Source organism: Helobdella robusta (assembly GCF_000326865.2).
Source record: "Helobdella robusta unplaced genomic scaffold HELROscaffold_12, whole genome shotgun sequence".
NCBI classification, from domain to species: domain Eukaryota; kingdom Metazoa; phylum Annelida; class Clitellata; order Rhynchobdellida; family Glossiphoniidae; genus Helobdella; species Helobdella robusta.
Window position 1 is genome coordinate 708,681 of NW_008703664.1, and position 16,697 is coordinate 725,377.

At 30.4% G+C, this 16,697-nt stretch overlaps 1 protein-coding gene across 1 annotated transcript; it reads left to right on the forward strand.

The window, feature by feature from the left end:
* Nucleotides 1-11,745: 11,745 nt before the first annotated feature.
* On the forward strand, nt 11,746-15,148 carry HELRODRAFT_167722 (hypothetical protein; the record flags this gene model as incomplete). Its single annotated transcript, XM_009013470.1, has 6 exons — nt 11,746-11,801; nt 12,098-12,210; nt 12,376-12,546; nt 12,972-13,151; nt 14,301-14,572; nt 14,765-15,148. 6 exons carry the CDS (start codon nt 11,746-11,748, stop codon nt 15,146-15,148), a joined length of 1,176 nt encoding a protein of 391 aa, XP_009011718.1.
* Between the last annotated feature and the right edge of the window lie 1,549 nt (nt 15,149-16,697).

Here is a 16,697-nt window from a genome sequence, read left to right on the forward strand (position 1 = left end):
GTCATCAACTGTTGACACCATAATCTGACTAGAGAAAATGTTAAACCATGCTTAGAAAAAAGTATTTAATGGTTAGATTTAATTTATTATTTAGTCATTCATTACTGCTTGATGGAGGATTGCAACGTATGGATAGGATGCTTGATTGCAGCAGTTTGATCTAAATAACACAATGAACAATTAGGAAATTATCAGTTTCTGTTGAATTAGAACCATTCCGATTTTAAGTTAGCAAAGGAATAATTGGTTTAATGAAAAAAGTTGAATAAAATAATAAAACATTTATCTCTGTCTCTTGATGGAATGAATTTGCAAGCTGGAATGATATGAAAATTTTCAATACATGAATAAATATACTTTGCTATAAAATTAACGGCAGGTGTAATGAGGAATAATCCATCTTCATTTATATTCTTCATAAAAGCTAATAATAGTAATAAAAGAAAAAAACATTTGACGGCGATGATGGTAATATTGTCTTTTATTGAAATATCATATTAATATTGCACGTACTATTTATTATATTAAAATCTATATTTTGTTATATTTTAACATGAAAGTACAATATATTCAATGCGGCATACTTTAAATACCTAATACCGTCTTCCGTGGCGGAGTCAGAAATTATCTGTGGGGATGGCTTAGAATTTTTACGAAATGTTAACGAGATTCTTTACTAGAAGTTAACGACTATTTTTTATTTCAAGACATGCGATCTAATCTTGGAGTAATTTTGGATGTCGTAGTGTTAATGGAAAACCACGTCAAACTATTTTTCTTAACATGGTTTGATCAATTACAGTTTTTAAATTAACAGGGCGGTAGGTACCCTGCCTTAGAGTGAAATCAACCGGGTTGAAATATGCACAAGATTGAGTAGTGCAATCAGTGGCATATCTAGACAACATTCATTACAAATAAATGTAATATAAACAAATATTTTATTTGACCTTATACAAAGTTATAAAATAAATTCAGATGTTTGGAATGGCTATGGGGGTACTTCTAAAATTTCATACCACTCTCTGTGCTGAACGATGAATTTTTTCTGGCGTCTGCTTGGTTGTGGAATGTTCTCTCTGTAGACTTGAAGAGGTATGATACAACTAAAGAAGAAAGCATCTGAAGCGCTTTTGTTTACGCTTATGGAAAAATATGTTTATCACTCACACTATACACATCGAAACTATCCAACGCTTCAAACCATTCTCCCACGTCAAATCTATCTACCGCATCATTTCTATGCATCCCCTACACGGCATATCTCCCTCTCTTCAACCAAGAAAACCAACCATACTCATCTTCTAAATCGAAAAAATATCGACCACACGGACATCCATTTTGTTTAGTTAGACTAACGCTCTATTCTCGAAACATCATAAAGATATATATACATATATAATATACTATACATATATAATTATATATATATTATATATATGTATATATATATACATATAATGAGCACACATATTTAAACAAACGCAATAACATTCTTTCAATAAAGCACCCTCGCCTTTACTATTTATACAGCTTCATTACACAAAACTTTATAAGCATTATATATATATATATATAATATATTTATATATATATATATTTATATAATATATATATATATACATATTGTGCATTTTTACGTGTTATACGCTCACTTATATACATTGTACGTACACGTACACACGTTATACAAAAAAACATTCTAGTGATTTTTTAGCTGTTTTCAACCTAATGGTAATTAATTGCAAACAAATGTTGCGTTGAAAGTAAATAGCGTATGGATGCATTTGTAGAGCAACCTAATATCATTACGTTACAATTATCTTCCTATGAATGAAGTAGTGTTGTGTATTCTCGCGATCAAATGTATTCCTATGTTACATCAATACATAGGAATTTTTTTGAAACGTTTTTTTGAAACTGTCGTTTCCGACGTTTTACTTTTGATCTCACAATATCTTAGCATACATGTAATTACGTTATTTAAACTCTTCCTTCAGGTTAACATCACAGTTGTGTGGATCTCCAATAAACCTTGTTGTCATTCTCGAAGGGTTAAACTAAAATTTGAAATTAATGAATGTGAAAAGTTTTTACCGTTAAAAACCATTTAGATTACATAATATAAATTTTATTTAAATAATTTCAAAATGCATACCAAACTGAGAAGATATGTATTATTTTTTTAATATATTTTTTTTATTTATTTATTTGTGTATTAACATTATTTCTCTGTTTTATTAGTTACTATAATAGTAATTTTGCTAGAGAAAAGAAAAAAGGATCTTACTGCACGATGTTAATTTTTTTTCTAAATTGTTATTTTCTCAACACCTTATTACCATACCATCCTCATCATCATTATCGTCATCACCATCCTCATCATCATTATCGTCATCACCATCATCATCTTCATTATCATTATTTTTCTTCTTCTTTTTCTTATTATTATTATTCTTATTATTGCTATTACTATTACTATGGCCATCCACCAGCATTATCACACTTCTTTAAAAACGTTATTTTTCTCAACACACTTCAATGAACCGTGTGAAAAATTGTCAGAAAATGACATATTTTGAGATATTCCTATCACAACTAACTCTACACTAGGAAAGTGTTTGCTGATGCAATATCTTGTTTAACGTTAAAAATCATTTTATATATACGTCTGAAACAGGTTGGTGATTTGAAAGAAGTTTGTATTGTATCAAAGAAACAAAGTCCCTAAAATTCAATCGGTTAGAGCAGTGCAAATAATCTTTACTATTACTATCAATTTTATTATTAATAATAATAACAATAATAATAACAATTATTATTATTATTATTGTTTGTGGTAGTAGAAGTAATCATGTTTTCATTATTTTATGGAAACTGATCACAAGAAAACCTCTTCTCAAAAAAGTGAAAATATATCATCAAACAAAAAAAAAATTAACACAACGAAAAACCAGAGTGTCAGAGTCGGATTACATATTTCCGACTCAGACACTCTTGAAAAAACAATGAAAATTCTAGGGTAAGAAAGTAAATGTTATTATGCTAGATTGAGTGACTGATATGATGAGACTACTTAACTTACAACACTACCTGCTATTATTTACTTCGTTTGCAAACACCAACATTAATTCAACAACTGCCGCTACAACGTCAAATATAATCCTAACAGTATTACCTTTTCGGCCATAAATAACATTTAACAAATTTTTTTAAACAAGCTAATATAGTAGTCAATACACACACCCCACCACACACACACACACACACACACACAACACACACACAACACACATACACACAACACACACACATATACATTTGAAGGGTGTGTGCGTGCACGAACGATATATTTACTTTTATCTAAATTTTTTCCATAAACAAGATTAGTGATTGTTATTTTAGACGAATTGTATCTGCTGCATCAAAACTTCATACATGACGAGCTGCACGCACCATGGCAGGATACTTAATTGATGATAATGCAGCGTTCAGCGAGCAGATGTGCATTCTGATTTCATAGTAGGATTATTACATTATTTAAATTCTTTCAACAAACCCTTTATCAAAATAAAAATTTTGATTTTTTTTCTACCTCCCAGCACTTTTGAATTAATCTTCATGTAACACAAACAACATTTAACATCGAATGAAGATCGCAGCGTCTTAAAAAGCAAGATATTTTCAGCAATGCATGTAAACAGCTTATCACCGCTAAGTGATTTATTCCCTGTTATTCCACAAATGTGCAGATTGCTATACAAACTCTAATTTTCTTCTATTTCCTCTCTGGAAACAATATACCAAACATAATGCTCCGAACTTGACTGGTAGCAAAACTTCATTTCAATATTTTAATTGTCTTAACAACAATTTCTAAGGTTTTTTACATAAAAAATTTTTAAATAAAAAAAATTTCCTTTCTAACTTGATCATCCCGGTTTCAGTTCCCAGCAGGACAACTTTGTCGGGACTGTAGGTGAGTTTCATTGGAGTTGGCAGGAACAAGTTGTACATGATGGACGGGTTGTTCATAAAATCCGTCCAGAAACACAACGTTAAACATTTTACCTGCTGGCTTTTTTTTGTTTTTTTAAGTAAATCTCTAGCTAGTGTTAACATTTGTAAGAGTATTAAACATCTGATGAATTGCGTTTCGAGAAATCCGAGCATCTAAGGTTGATATCCGATACTTATTTTCTTTGTTCGAATGAATGTGAAGACGATGAAGATATCCATACGAGATCAATTTGATCCGTGTTCATCTCTCAAAAGTGCAACAAAAATAAACAAAACGAAAATTGATACAAACGGTCGGAATGTGATTGCGCTTGATGGCTGTTGTTACGGAGAGATGAGAACCTACTATTTATTTATATACCATTTAGTCTTGAAACTTCACAGCAGTTTTATATTTTCCTCTGTTTCTGCAGGCGATAGTGTAATGTTTTATTATGCAGCCGTAAAATATTATCATAATGCTCATTTTCAAGCTTCTTTGAGATCGAACTAAATTTAAACGTAATACCTTTTTAAAAACATAATTGTAGCACACATGTGTGTATATATATATATATATATATATATTATACTATATATATATATATTATATATATATTATACTATATATATATTATTATATATATATAATATACTACATATATATACATTGATGAAAATCTCGTTAGCTAGCTTCCTGTTCAATTTTTCGATTTTTTTTAACGGTAAATCGTAAATCATTGTAAAGTTTCTTAAATAAAATAAATGAATACTAAAAATAAATAAAAAAAATTGGTTTTGAATCCACGCTTAAATAAAAATTTTACTTTGGAACTCAATAAACTTGACAATGACTTACGATTTACCAAAAGAAAAATCGAAAAATTAAACAAAAAGCTAAGTAATGCGAATCATCAATAATTGCATTTCTGACAGTCTTAATTGTATATATATATATGTATATATATATATATATATATATATATATATATATATTTGAAAAACACAGCATGTTCCGCGTTTGATCATCATCAAGTTTCTTGAATTCAAAACCAAAATTTTTATTTATTTTAATCATGATAGAACATCATTTAAGCGTGGCAGAACGAAAAAGCTTTTTTCGGTATTCTTATACCATTTTCGGAGTTCGGATTGATGCGTTGTGTATTTGGCCAAATGCTCAAGTATCTAAAGTTAGATTGCAACATATGCAACTCCAATAACTCGCCAAATTCTTGACAACAACACACAAACAATTTGTCAAAACACCAATATAATATATTTAAAATTTGTATAAGCTGTCCTAATAGATATCAATAAACCCCAAATAAACATCCAACAAGGAATGATAACATCATTACCAAATCGACGCCTTAATACTAACTTTAATAACAATGAAGAATAAAGGAATGACAACAACACATATGAAGCTAATAAACCAACTAATAAACTTTGCTAAAGAAACTTTGCTTTGTTTAAAAAAACTATATAAACCACATCTGTTCCGAAGAGGATTTATGACAAATCGAAACAAGGCCTTATCTGCATGATGAATTTGGATAACAGCAGTTTTATGAAAATTTCACGGTGAACTTGGATAATTTTATTTTCAACAAATTGAACCATTTCCAGAAAATTCTAGTAAGGAAAATTGAAAAGACAAACCTTAAACTGATTAATGTTAACAATTCTGTAGAATTCATACAATACTGTATAAAATATGATCTCCTTCAAACCTATATCTCCTACCATATATAGGTACATATGAATAAAAATATATATATTTGTACAATGTGTGTATATACGCATACATATACGCATCCATTTTTAATTTATTTATGTATTTGTTTAGCTCATCTTGTGGGCATGTTTGCATGAAAATAATAAGAACAATGTTATTGATAGCCAGCATATGACGGCAGCATATATTATCATTTTTTTCTTTCACGAGCTAAGGCAGACAGCTAAATAGAAATTCTGATTTTTGATCTGTATGTATCGTTGGGAATCTTGTAACAATAACAACAACAACAACAACAGCAACAACAACAAAAACAACAACCACAACACGAACAACAACAACAAACAATTAAAAAAACTTGCTAGTAATGAGATTATAAAACTCGATGCAGTAGAAGTGAATGATTTTAAGCAACAGTTATTAATTATCTCGCAGTATAATTGATCTGACGAAAATTTATAAACTCCACAGGCGAATGTTAATATCCATTGTGTGCTGTTCACATGTTTTCTCAGTTGAGTGATACATTTATCAAAAAGACTTAAAAATTATTATTCACGGCTGTAAAAAAAGAAAAAGTTATTATTTCATCACTTCTTCACTTCTAAAGCTTTGATGTGGCGAGTTTATTTTTTTCTGCTTGTTTGATTTTTTTTAATGTTTTTAATTCTATAATTAAAAAAAGCTGACGAATTTGATAGAACCTGAAAGCTGTAAATTTAACAAGTTTCAACATGTATAATTTATTCTGAAATATTGAAATTTCAAATTTGTCAGAGTAATTATCAAACGCCCGTTCAAAAATTGCTTTTGTTCTACTAATGTGAGAGTAAAGATGAGGATGCCTACAAAGTTTTCATCGTGTTAATAATGTTTAAATTAATTAGATTGAGGGTTTGTCTTAATTTAATGTCGCTTTAAACTTTCAATGTGAATTCTCGGCAATGCATTTTTATTGCAAAATTTTTAAACAACACAGAAACATATGTTGTCTTATATTTGCCGCTACGTTTCATGAACAGTGACCGATCAGATCATACGTCGGCTTTTCTACTTGTTTGTTTTTGATTTTCTGATATCTTCATTGTTGAAAATTTTTCATTATACCAAACATTCTGCATTTTAAAAATCAATTTAACATTTCACAAAATCCAACGTTGAACTTATACTCCAAGTAAGCAAGTTGTCAAATGCAAGATGCAACAAATAAGACTACCCTGCTTATTAATCTTCAACAATCTTCACTGTGAGGTTGCGAGCAGTCTGTTATCTCCGGCATCACGTCTACCTTCATGACCTCCATATCAATCGTAACTTTTCATGCTCGCCAAATTATTTCAAATGGATTTCCTGTACTCATAACACTGCGCAAGCATGAACTGACCAACATCAAACCACATGTGCACTCTTACTTCCACACGCACGCACGCACAAACACACATAAATATACATATATATATATACATATATATTTGGAATGGTGTAATAGTTAAGATGCCTGACACTGTCGCAATGACTAGGTTCAACTGCAAAAAAGTTCATGCTCTCACTTGTAGTGTACGTTACACATAGATTTATGCGTTTTTACATTTGATGTGTGTGTTGTTGATATTGCTGAGAAGTATTAAAGCAAGAATTTAAACTAATTGAAAATATTACAGAAGTGATATATACATTATATATAGGCGGCGTGATGGCTCAATGGTTATAGGCGCCTGGTCTTGCTATTGCAATGACTGGGTTCAAATACAAAAAGATCCCCGCCTATCAAATGCAATGTGTATGATGCGTGGTTTGCACGCGTATTCATATATGCTGTGTGTGTTTTTCGTTGAAACCTCTGAAGCTAACGCAAAAGAGTGAGAGTAAACTTTAACCTTTAACATTACAAAAAGGATATAAATACAAAGCAGAGATAAACATATTATGTTTTCAGTATTAAAGATGATTGCACATCGCCATATATATTTAAATTCTAAAAAACCCGATTTAAAAAAATGTTTTAGAATAAAAAACAAATTCATATTAGTAACACTTTCCGGATGAAAATATCTGCTTGTCACTAGGTGAAAGCTCAACATTTAGTAAGTAATATTTAAAAATCAAATAATAATTGTTAGATGAAATAAGTTAACAAAAATTTTGTCAAATAAAAAAGCGAAATATTTTGAAAAAAAAATTAAAAAATGTATGAAACGATTGTTAACTTAAAGAGAATTAAATTTACATTTATGGGGGTCTACAACTAAAAATTTTCAAACATCAAGTTAGTTTCCAGTTGGAAAGAAGTCATCACAACAATGACGATAGACGAGAAACTGGAAGCATGTCCATCACATGTCATCTGTTGAACAATTAAAATAAATCAGTTTATAAATGCAGTTTTGCTCTGCGAATTTGTTCTGCAAATTTTCGAAATAATACAATCATGTCCCAACTTGATTGTAGCAAATTGAAAAAGCTTTAAACTGATTATTACGAATTAATTATAAAGGGTCACACATCACAAGAAAATAGCATGATGATGACAATATTAACTTTCATATAATTGAAAAATTTTTCATAATAAGTTAGATAATAATAAATAAATAAATAATAAATATATAAAAATAAACCAGCGCAATAAGCGGAGTAACAGCCTGGTGTATCGGGCAGTCTGTAGACATAATAACCACCGCAGTTGAAGATGTTGATGTACCACCTTCGAATGCAACAGTTGCCGGCCAAACTCGCACACACCTCACGAATTGCCTCCTCTCCAGCTTCAGTTGGATGTTGGGTATCTGACATCATTGAAATTTTACACACACACATTATATTAAACTCGTGATTTATTGTTAATTAACAATTAATTAAAAATTTTATGAAAAACTTATTATTTAATGGAATATCATATCTCATATGTTACGTAGATGGTTGGGTTGGGCATTCAAATAAACAGGAGAGTGAGTGCCACAGGAATATTCTTCGGCACATTCACTTGGCAGCATTCCATTTAAGCCATTCCTCTTCTTGAACCTGTACCATCTATTCCTCATAACTCTGTCACATAAAACTTTCCCAGACAGTCCGTAATCAACGACATTGCTCGTCTGACGGTCTTCGTAATAAATGACCGTGTTATTCCTACACGGGTGATTAGAAGCTATGCGGAATAAAATTTAAAACAGTATTTATATGTATTAACAAAGTTAAATATTGTAAAACCAACGAACAAAAATTCACATCTGCTGAAGCAAAAAATGTGAGCACCACAAAATCTGGAAGGAAAATAATTTTAAGATAAGTTAAGTAAATATTCGTAAATAATTATTCATAAGGTCGTGAAATAAAGAATAGAAGTACTTAATATAATTAACCAGAACTTCATCGCGAATGTTGAAAAAGAAATTACGAATTTTCAGATCTTCGTAGAGTCAAAGGAGTTAGTTTATGGTGCGAGATAGCTTAATAGTTCGTAAACAATTGCAATGATGGCGATGATGATGATGATGACGACGACGACGATGTTTGTTGTTAAGGATAAAAGTACAGTAGATGATGCATAGTAAACAAGCGAGTAAGCAGCAACCATTGAACCAACTTAATATGATTTGAAAATATATTGTCACAAAACATTGAAAGAGTGCTAAAAATTAAAAAAAAAATAGAAAATATTAACAATCAAGAAAATAATGATGAAAATTAAGAATAGAATTACGATCATTGTATCTTTGAGGAAGGATACGTGATAGCTTATTTAAGATATTATATAATAACAATTGTTATAACGTTATAAAAACAACGTGTAAGTATATTAATGAAGAAAATGAATGTGTCTATTGAGAATGTATTCGTTTTCATGTGTATACTTTTTACAGATACTGCGTTGCATTCATAGATAGGTACATAGATAGATACATGGATACATAGATGGGTACATAGATAGATACATAAATAACATAGATAGATCATAGATGGATCGTTATGAACGATGACGCATAAAACAAACGGACAAACGGTAGAATGATGACGATGAAGACGATGATAATAATATGATACTGATGATGGTGGTGGTGGTGGTGATATTAATAGTAATGATAGTTGTGATAATGACGATAACAAATTTTTTAACTACTGATTGAAAGTTTCAATGAAGCTGATATATGCGTTATGGCGTTCAAAGTGGAATGAATTTTATTTTTGAGGATTCTACTGTTGCTAAGTATTTCCTACTAACTATTCAATGTGATCTTTCGACTTCGATCGTGTTTACAGTTTATTCATAAGCGCAAAAGTTTGGAAGTGTAAAATTTATTTAATTTCATCAAAATTGTAAGTAATATTTTAAAGCTGGTTGTTTTACATGTCTCTAGATTTTATTCCAGTCATAAACTGCAAGCGTTTTAAATTCGCGATGCGTTTTTAATTTCTTCCACAGTTATTTCAACTTAACTTTTTGTTGGGGAGTTTTTTTTCTGACTAGAACTTTAAACATCTTTTCTGTTTTTTAAAATAGTTTTCACACAATACAAAATTATTTTACTTTATTTCATATTGTTTAAACATATTTCCATATATGTTACAATATAAATAATTTGTTTAATATTCGGTTCTGAAGACGGCACTCTGACTAAACAATATTGGCGGCCAAATAATTCATTTTTGAAAAAAGATTTTTTTTCTATAGACCGTTGTCTTTAAAATAAAAACTATAAAAACTATTTAACATGCAATGGGGTAATAGATTTAATAAAATATATATATTAAATAAAAAATTCCTAAAAAAATCAGGATCTGACAGACGCAGAAACTGTTACTGTATGCAAGGCAATAGTATAAAATAGTAACGAAAAAAATGAATAAATGAATAAATAAATAAATGATTATAAAATGAATGGAAAATAAGAAAACGGGAGAAGAAATGTGATAACATCAGAGCTTTCATCGAATTCAGCCGTACACATCTTTTTCGTATTTATTCACGTATGATATATGCACGGTGATGATGTCTACATCTTATAGGCATACGCTCAAGCAGCAAAATATCTGAAATAAGCTGGTGCTGTTGGAAGCAGGACATGTTGTGTACGCTTGTGTGCAACGCAATTGTCCATCATTGGATCGATGTACAGTACATGTGCGTCTGCTGAAGCTACCACAAGAGGCAATGCCGACTCGATAGAAATAATAAATGTTTCGATAGTTTTGAGCAGTTTTTCATGAATGTTAACAGAAATGAAATCGATTGTCGGCGGTGTCGTTTTATCAATTTTATCGTTAACCTGGATAAATATTTTTGCATTCTCGGTTAGATTCTGTTATAATATTGGTTTGATAGATTAAAATAAGTTAACTAAATTTTTATTTTAAGAGCAATCAACACGTTTGCACGCTAAGAGAAGGTTTAGAAAAATTGAAAAATCCATGCTCAAAACGTGAGTTCTTATAAATGTTTTCTAATAACAAAACTGCTAATAGTCAATAATTTGGCTCATCAATTAGCTAAGTTGTGATTTAACTAACGGCTGAGCTTTGGTCTGTTTCAAATGCCAAATTAATCCTGACATTCCCATGCTCTTGGTAACATATAGTATAGTAATGTACGCATATATGCATAAAAAATCAGTTTTAAAAATTTTGCGTGTGAGTGTAATGCAAAATTGTGTATTCAAAAGACAACATATTTTCAAAATGAATAATAATGAAAAAATATTTATCTATCTATCTTTTGTTGGAACAAAAATATATAAAATTGTAGATCAGGTTAAGCAGAAACACGACTCAACAAAATCGATTAGATTTATATGAAATGTAATTGTTAACTCCAAGTCTACGCAATATTTTTTAACGTAGAATTTCAGCGCTGGCAATTAGTGCCTTATAAACTCCACTGAAATGGAAGTGTTCGAACGAATATCATCAACCCTTCTTTTTTCTCAACGGGTGCCACTTAAATGTTTTTTTTTGTAAGATCGTTTACTTCAACGTTGATAGAAATTATAGGCACTTGAAATTGCATAAAAATGGCAAGGACTCTATGTATCAATTTATCGAACCTTTTTTTATGCAAATTAAGTGGGTTAGTCCTTGAATGTACAAAAAGCTTTAAAATGTTAAATTGACTGGTGTGCATGTCTCTACATTTATGAAACTGCCGACCCTAAAAAGTGCCACCATTTGCGGCTGCCTACACTGCTTTTACTTAAAGTTGGTTGTCTTTTCATAAGGTAATGTGGGTTGCTTAATCCGTTAATCGTATCTGAACTTTTCTCGTTCTATAACAGTGCAATTTGAGAATTACGATGAATCTTTACTGTAAATGAAAAACAGAAATTTTTTCCTCATTTAATATTTATGCGATTTTCCAACAGTCAGTGTGTTGAAAAAAATTTGGAATGAGAAATCTCAAATGCTATCATTTGGTTGTGGAGACAAAGAACAAATTATAATACTTGCCAGCTCCTTCAATGCCAACATTGCCAACAAAAGTATCGGTTGTGATTTTTAAATTATTTCAACCATTTTTTTCAATTTTTTAAATAATCAGTTAATTGATAAAATTAAATAACAAAAGAATTAACGTAAATTCACAATTTTCGATTCAATTGTTCGGTGAGCTTCAAAATTCATTAGCAAATTAACATTTTCAATAGAAGCACTACAAAAGAAATGCCAAACGGAATGTTTGAATGATATCGTTCTCCGTGAGTGCAGTGGAAGAACTGAGTGTCACCTCTCGTACGATGCTTTGTTGCAAGGTTCGATCATGCAGAGGTGCCCCAATGCTTCTAAATCTGGCAACATCATCATTGAATATATTTGCGGTATGCTTTCGTGAAAATTAATACGATTATAAAGTATCAAACATTTATCAATGTTTTTGCAGACAATTCAATACAACAACTGACTTCTTGCAAAAGCCCGGTAATTAAGAATTTGATGGTGTCTCCAAGTAAAACCAATGAGCGAAAAAGGTTTCATGATGCTCTACCACTCCAATTAAAGTTAACAAAACAATTCTTACCTTCTCTATTTTCTTCCTACGTATCAGCCATTAATAGGAACATTCAATCTTTTAAATTTACAAAATTCAATCATTTGTTACTGAAAGCACTGAAAAAATTTAAATTAACCAACAATGCTTCAAATGTGAGTAGCAACAATTCCAGAGATCACAGACATCAATTGGAAAGTTTCAACGGACCACGCAATCATCATCTAAACAGCTCAATATACTCAACATTACCAGAACATCATGAAATTTATAACAAAACGGGAAAGCACATTGAGTCAAATATTATGGAAAATCTTAATATCACCAGCACAAAATTTGATGGAAGAGCAACAAAGCATGGTCTGGAAAAATCCAGGATGTTTTTCAAGAGAAAACGCGTTTCACCAAAAAGGGAAGTTAGACAAAATCTAACAGGTACAAAGTTTTTATTAACAACTGAAAAATGAGATAAGGATATGCACAAAAATTGTGTATTACTAACGTATTAAAATGGAGAATTATGAATTTGTTTCATGAAATAGTGCAAGTTGTTCCATACTAACGCTTTTGTTTCTAAAACTCAAATTTGTTGATGTATATAAACAAAACTTTAGAAAATTAAAAAAACCTTTTATTGACCCTTTAAAACAACGGAGATCTCATAAATTTTTTATTATTGAAACTATAAATGTTTCAACATGACTGCGGGTTCGGAGAAATTTGAAAGATTCAATTTTGATTGAAGAAGTCGGAACCAAAAAAATTTATTCAACTTTGATATTATCAAATCGTAAAAATGTTAACGTTTATATTATAATAAATGATAAAATTGAGAAAATGTTTACTGAAATCCGGTGATCATGTTGCGAAAATTTTCAAATATTTTGAAGTATATTTTTTAAGGCACGCGCCATAATTAAGGTACGTGCATCGTGTGCTGGGCCTTAAGACATTCAGCACACTCATTAAAGGCTAGAATGTTTTCCGTAAAAACATAAATTACGAAAAACTTCATAAACATAAATACGGCTTTTTTGCTCAATACTGGAACTTGCTAATGATTTGCATACTTTTTCAAAAATGTTTGCAGTAAAACTTCGTTATAACGTATTTTCGCGGACCGATAAAATTACATCATAATCAAGGTACGTTTTAACACAGGCGAGCGTTTTTGGAACTTTATAAGCAAACGTTATCTGCAAATTATTTTGTTCGTAAGTTTGTCTTTTGGCAATTTTAAAATAAAAAGTTTAAATTTACGCATTCTTTTTTAAATGTTTTTGTGCATCAGTGTGGAGAACTATGAATGTGAAGAATCATGTATAATTTAAATTAAACTTTTGTCCAGTCAATTTTGGCATAACATCATTTGAATCCACGTAGACAACAGTACCGAACTTATGATGGATGAAAACCAATTAAATGATACAACACCGAAAATAACATTTGTTAGCAGACAGATGATTAAATGGATCATTTCTTGGAAAGAACCTAAAGAGATTAGCAAATTTATTAGTTGTTAGTTTACAAATGCTGTTGTTATCATTAATCTTTTAATTAAATCTATCCAATTGTCCCCGACAGTGAACAAAGAAAAGTTTATCCTGTATTTGATCATTTTCATCTTCATTGGAGTATGGACTGTCACCATGGCAATTATTTACAGGCTCGGTCAGTTATTAGAAAAAGAAAAAAGGAAAGCAACAACGAACAACAACAATAAAAACGGCAACAAAGCATTGATAGAGCAGCAACAAATCGACCAGACAGCTGATAACTATCATTCCCCTGGAAACTGGAGGAACACTGAAAGCGAAAGTTCCACTGCTGATGACAGAACTTTGAGAGACGATGAAGTGATTTTAATAAAATAGTTTACAAAACTTGCATTTAATTTTAAATATTCAATCAAACCAATAAAAATAGATAAAAATTTTTGAATGGTAGATTTATTTTCTATATCATGTATTATCAAAGTAATTCGTCTTGAAATAACAACTTTTTTAAAATAAATTATGATCTAATTTAATTTGTACAATTTTGCAAAGCACGGTGATATGAGCAATATGGAAAGGTCTGACTCGAGAAATATCATGTGCTCCAACATCATGTCAGCAGATGATAGGTCCTCAAAAGAGTCAAACACCGCCAAAATGAGCATAGAGAACGACGATAAAGATAACACTGCCGATAAAGCAATACTCCAATCGACGTCTTCACCAGAATCTTCCATTATGAACGAATCAACGACACACCAAGCAACAATAATCAGCCAACCTTCCTACATCAACGCCAACATCCCGCTGCCCTCACCTCCAACTTCACTCATGTTTGAAAGGTCCTCGCCATTGCAATCTGCTGATGCAAACGACCCATCCAATTTCACCGATGCAGAAATCATCAACTACATACCTATCGATAACGACAATTAAAATTAATTGGCTTTGTAAGGTCGCTGAAGAGAAAATTTAATAGATAAATTTAATTTGTGGACTGAAAGTTTAATAACTTTAATTTTAAATTTTCACTAAGCATATTATGCATGCTCTTTTAATTGCTTCTATTTGGGATCTTAAGTAATTGTGTTAACAGTTGAAGCAACGGACAGATGTAATTCAATTGAATGAATGCAGAAAATCACGAGAAAACAACACATAGACACCTGCAGGACTTTACACTTGACGCTGAATACAAATGTCTATTTTTATAGATAATTTATAATGTTTTTGTAACAAATTTTTAATAATTCAGGTACTAATGATTTAGTAAGTCCACACGAATTTATATACCGTAATAACCACTAGATCTTTTGTTTTCATCTCGTTTAAAGTACATTTATAAATCTTGTAATGTTCAAGAGTTACCTTTCAAGTTTAAATTAGATAACAATTTTCATTCATACAGAAACGACGCATTTAGTTTGGTCATAATCATGTTAAATGTTTGTTAGATTGATATTAACATAGTTCTAGAAGATGTAAAGGTATTTTTCAATTAATTTTGCGTTGCAGACGGTCTTTTTTGTAATGGTACGTTTCTTTTTTCATAAAACCGCAACATTTTACATCAATATTGTATTGTAAAAGTGACGATGTCGTTGTTTATTTGTGCACTGTTAAATTTGTATGTGTCGTATTCTCAAAGCTGAGTTGTAAACTCATCAACTAAACTTTGAATTAAATAAAATATTCAAGACGTTTGAGCAGAATAAAATAAAGGTGAATTAAAAAATAACTGATATAAGAGCAAACTACATAGGTGTAATAATTAATACCAAAATCGAATATATATATAGTGGCCCGTATCAATCTACTGTTAGTCGTGCACATATGAAATTTTATTCTATACTAAAATTTTAAATCATCAGTTATAAGTTTAGAAAAGTTAACATGTTTACTTATTATTTATAAAAATGCTTGTAAACTTGATAAATAACATTGAAGGTTAAAAGAGTCGTGAACAACATAACATTTTATAATTTAAATATTGCATACGATATCATTTTGGGGTTTTTATCAATTTTTGTTTTATTGAGAATGTTTCGCTTTTTAAAGTCGTCAAGCAGTTAATGCTTTTTTGTCTGGCTTTCTTTTGAAACAAAATATCAAAACCAAGGACATACACAGAAATTTGCCGACAGGCGTTGTTACAAAGGCTGACTTAATTTTTAGCCATTATTAAGCAAGAAAGTTACATTATATATTTTGAATTTAAGATTTCCAATTTAATGAAAAAAGTCAAGCCAGTTTTTCTAAAATTTCAAAAAATTTTAATTTTAAAATTGGATGAACGTATGAATGGATGGATAGATCGCGGAATGGGCAGGCAGACAGACAGACAGACAGACGGACGGACGGACAGGCAGATTGATAGATAAAATGTTGGATAGACGTTTTTTGACTTGTTAGAGCAAAATTCTTCCCTGAAAGAACGTTATCAGTGTGTAGACGCGTATTATTTTTGGACTGATCGATGAATCAT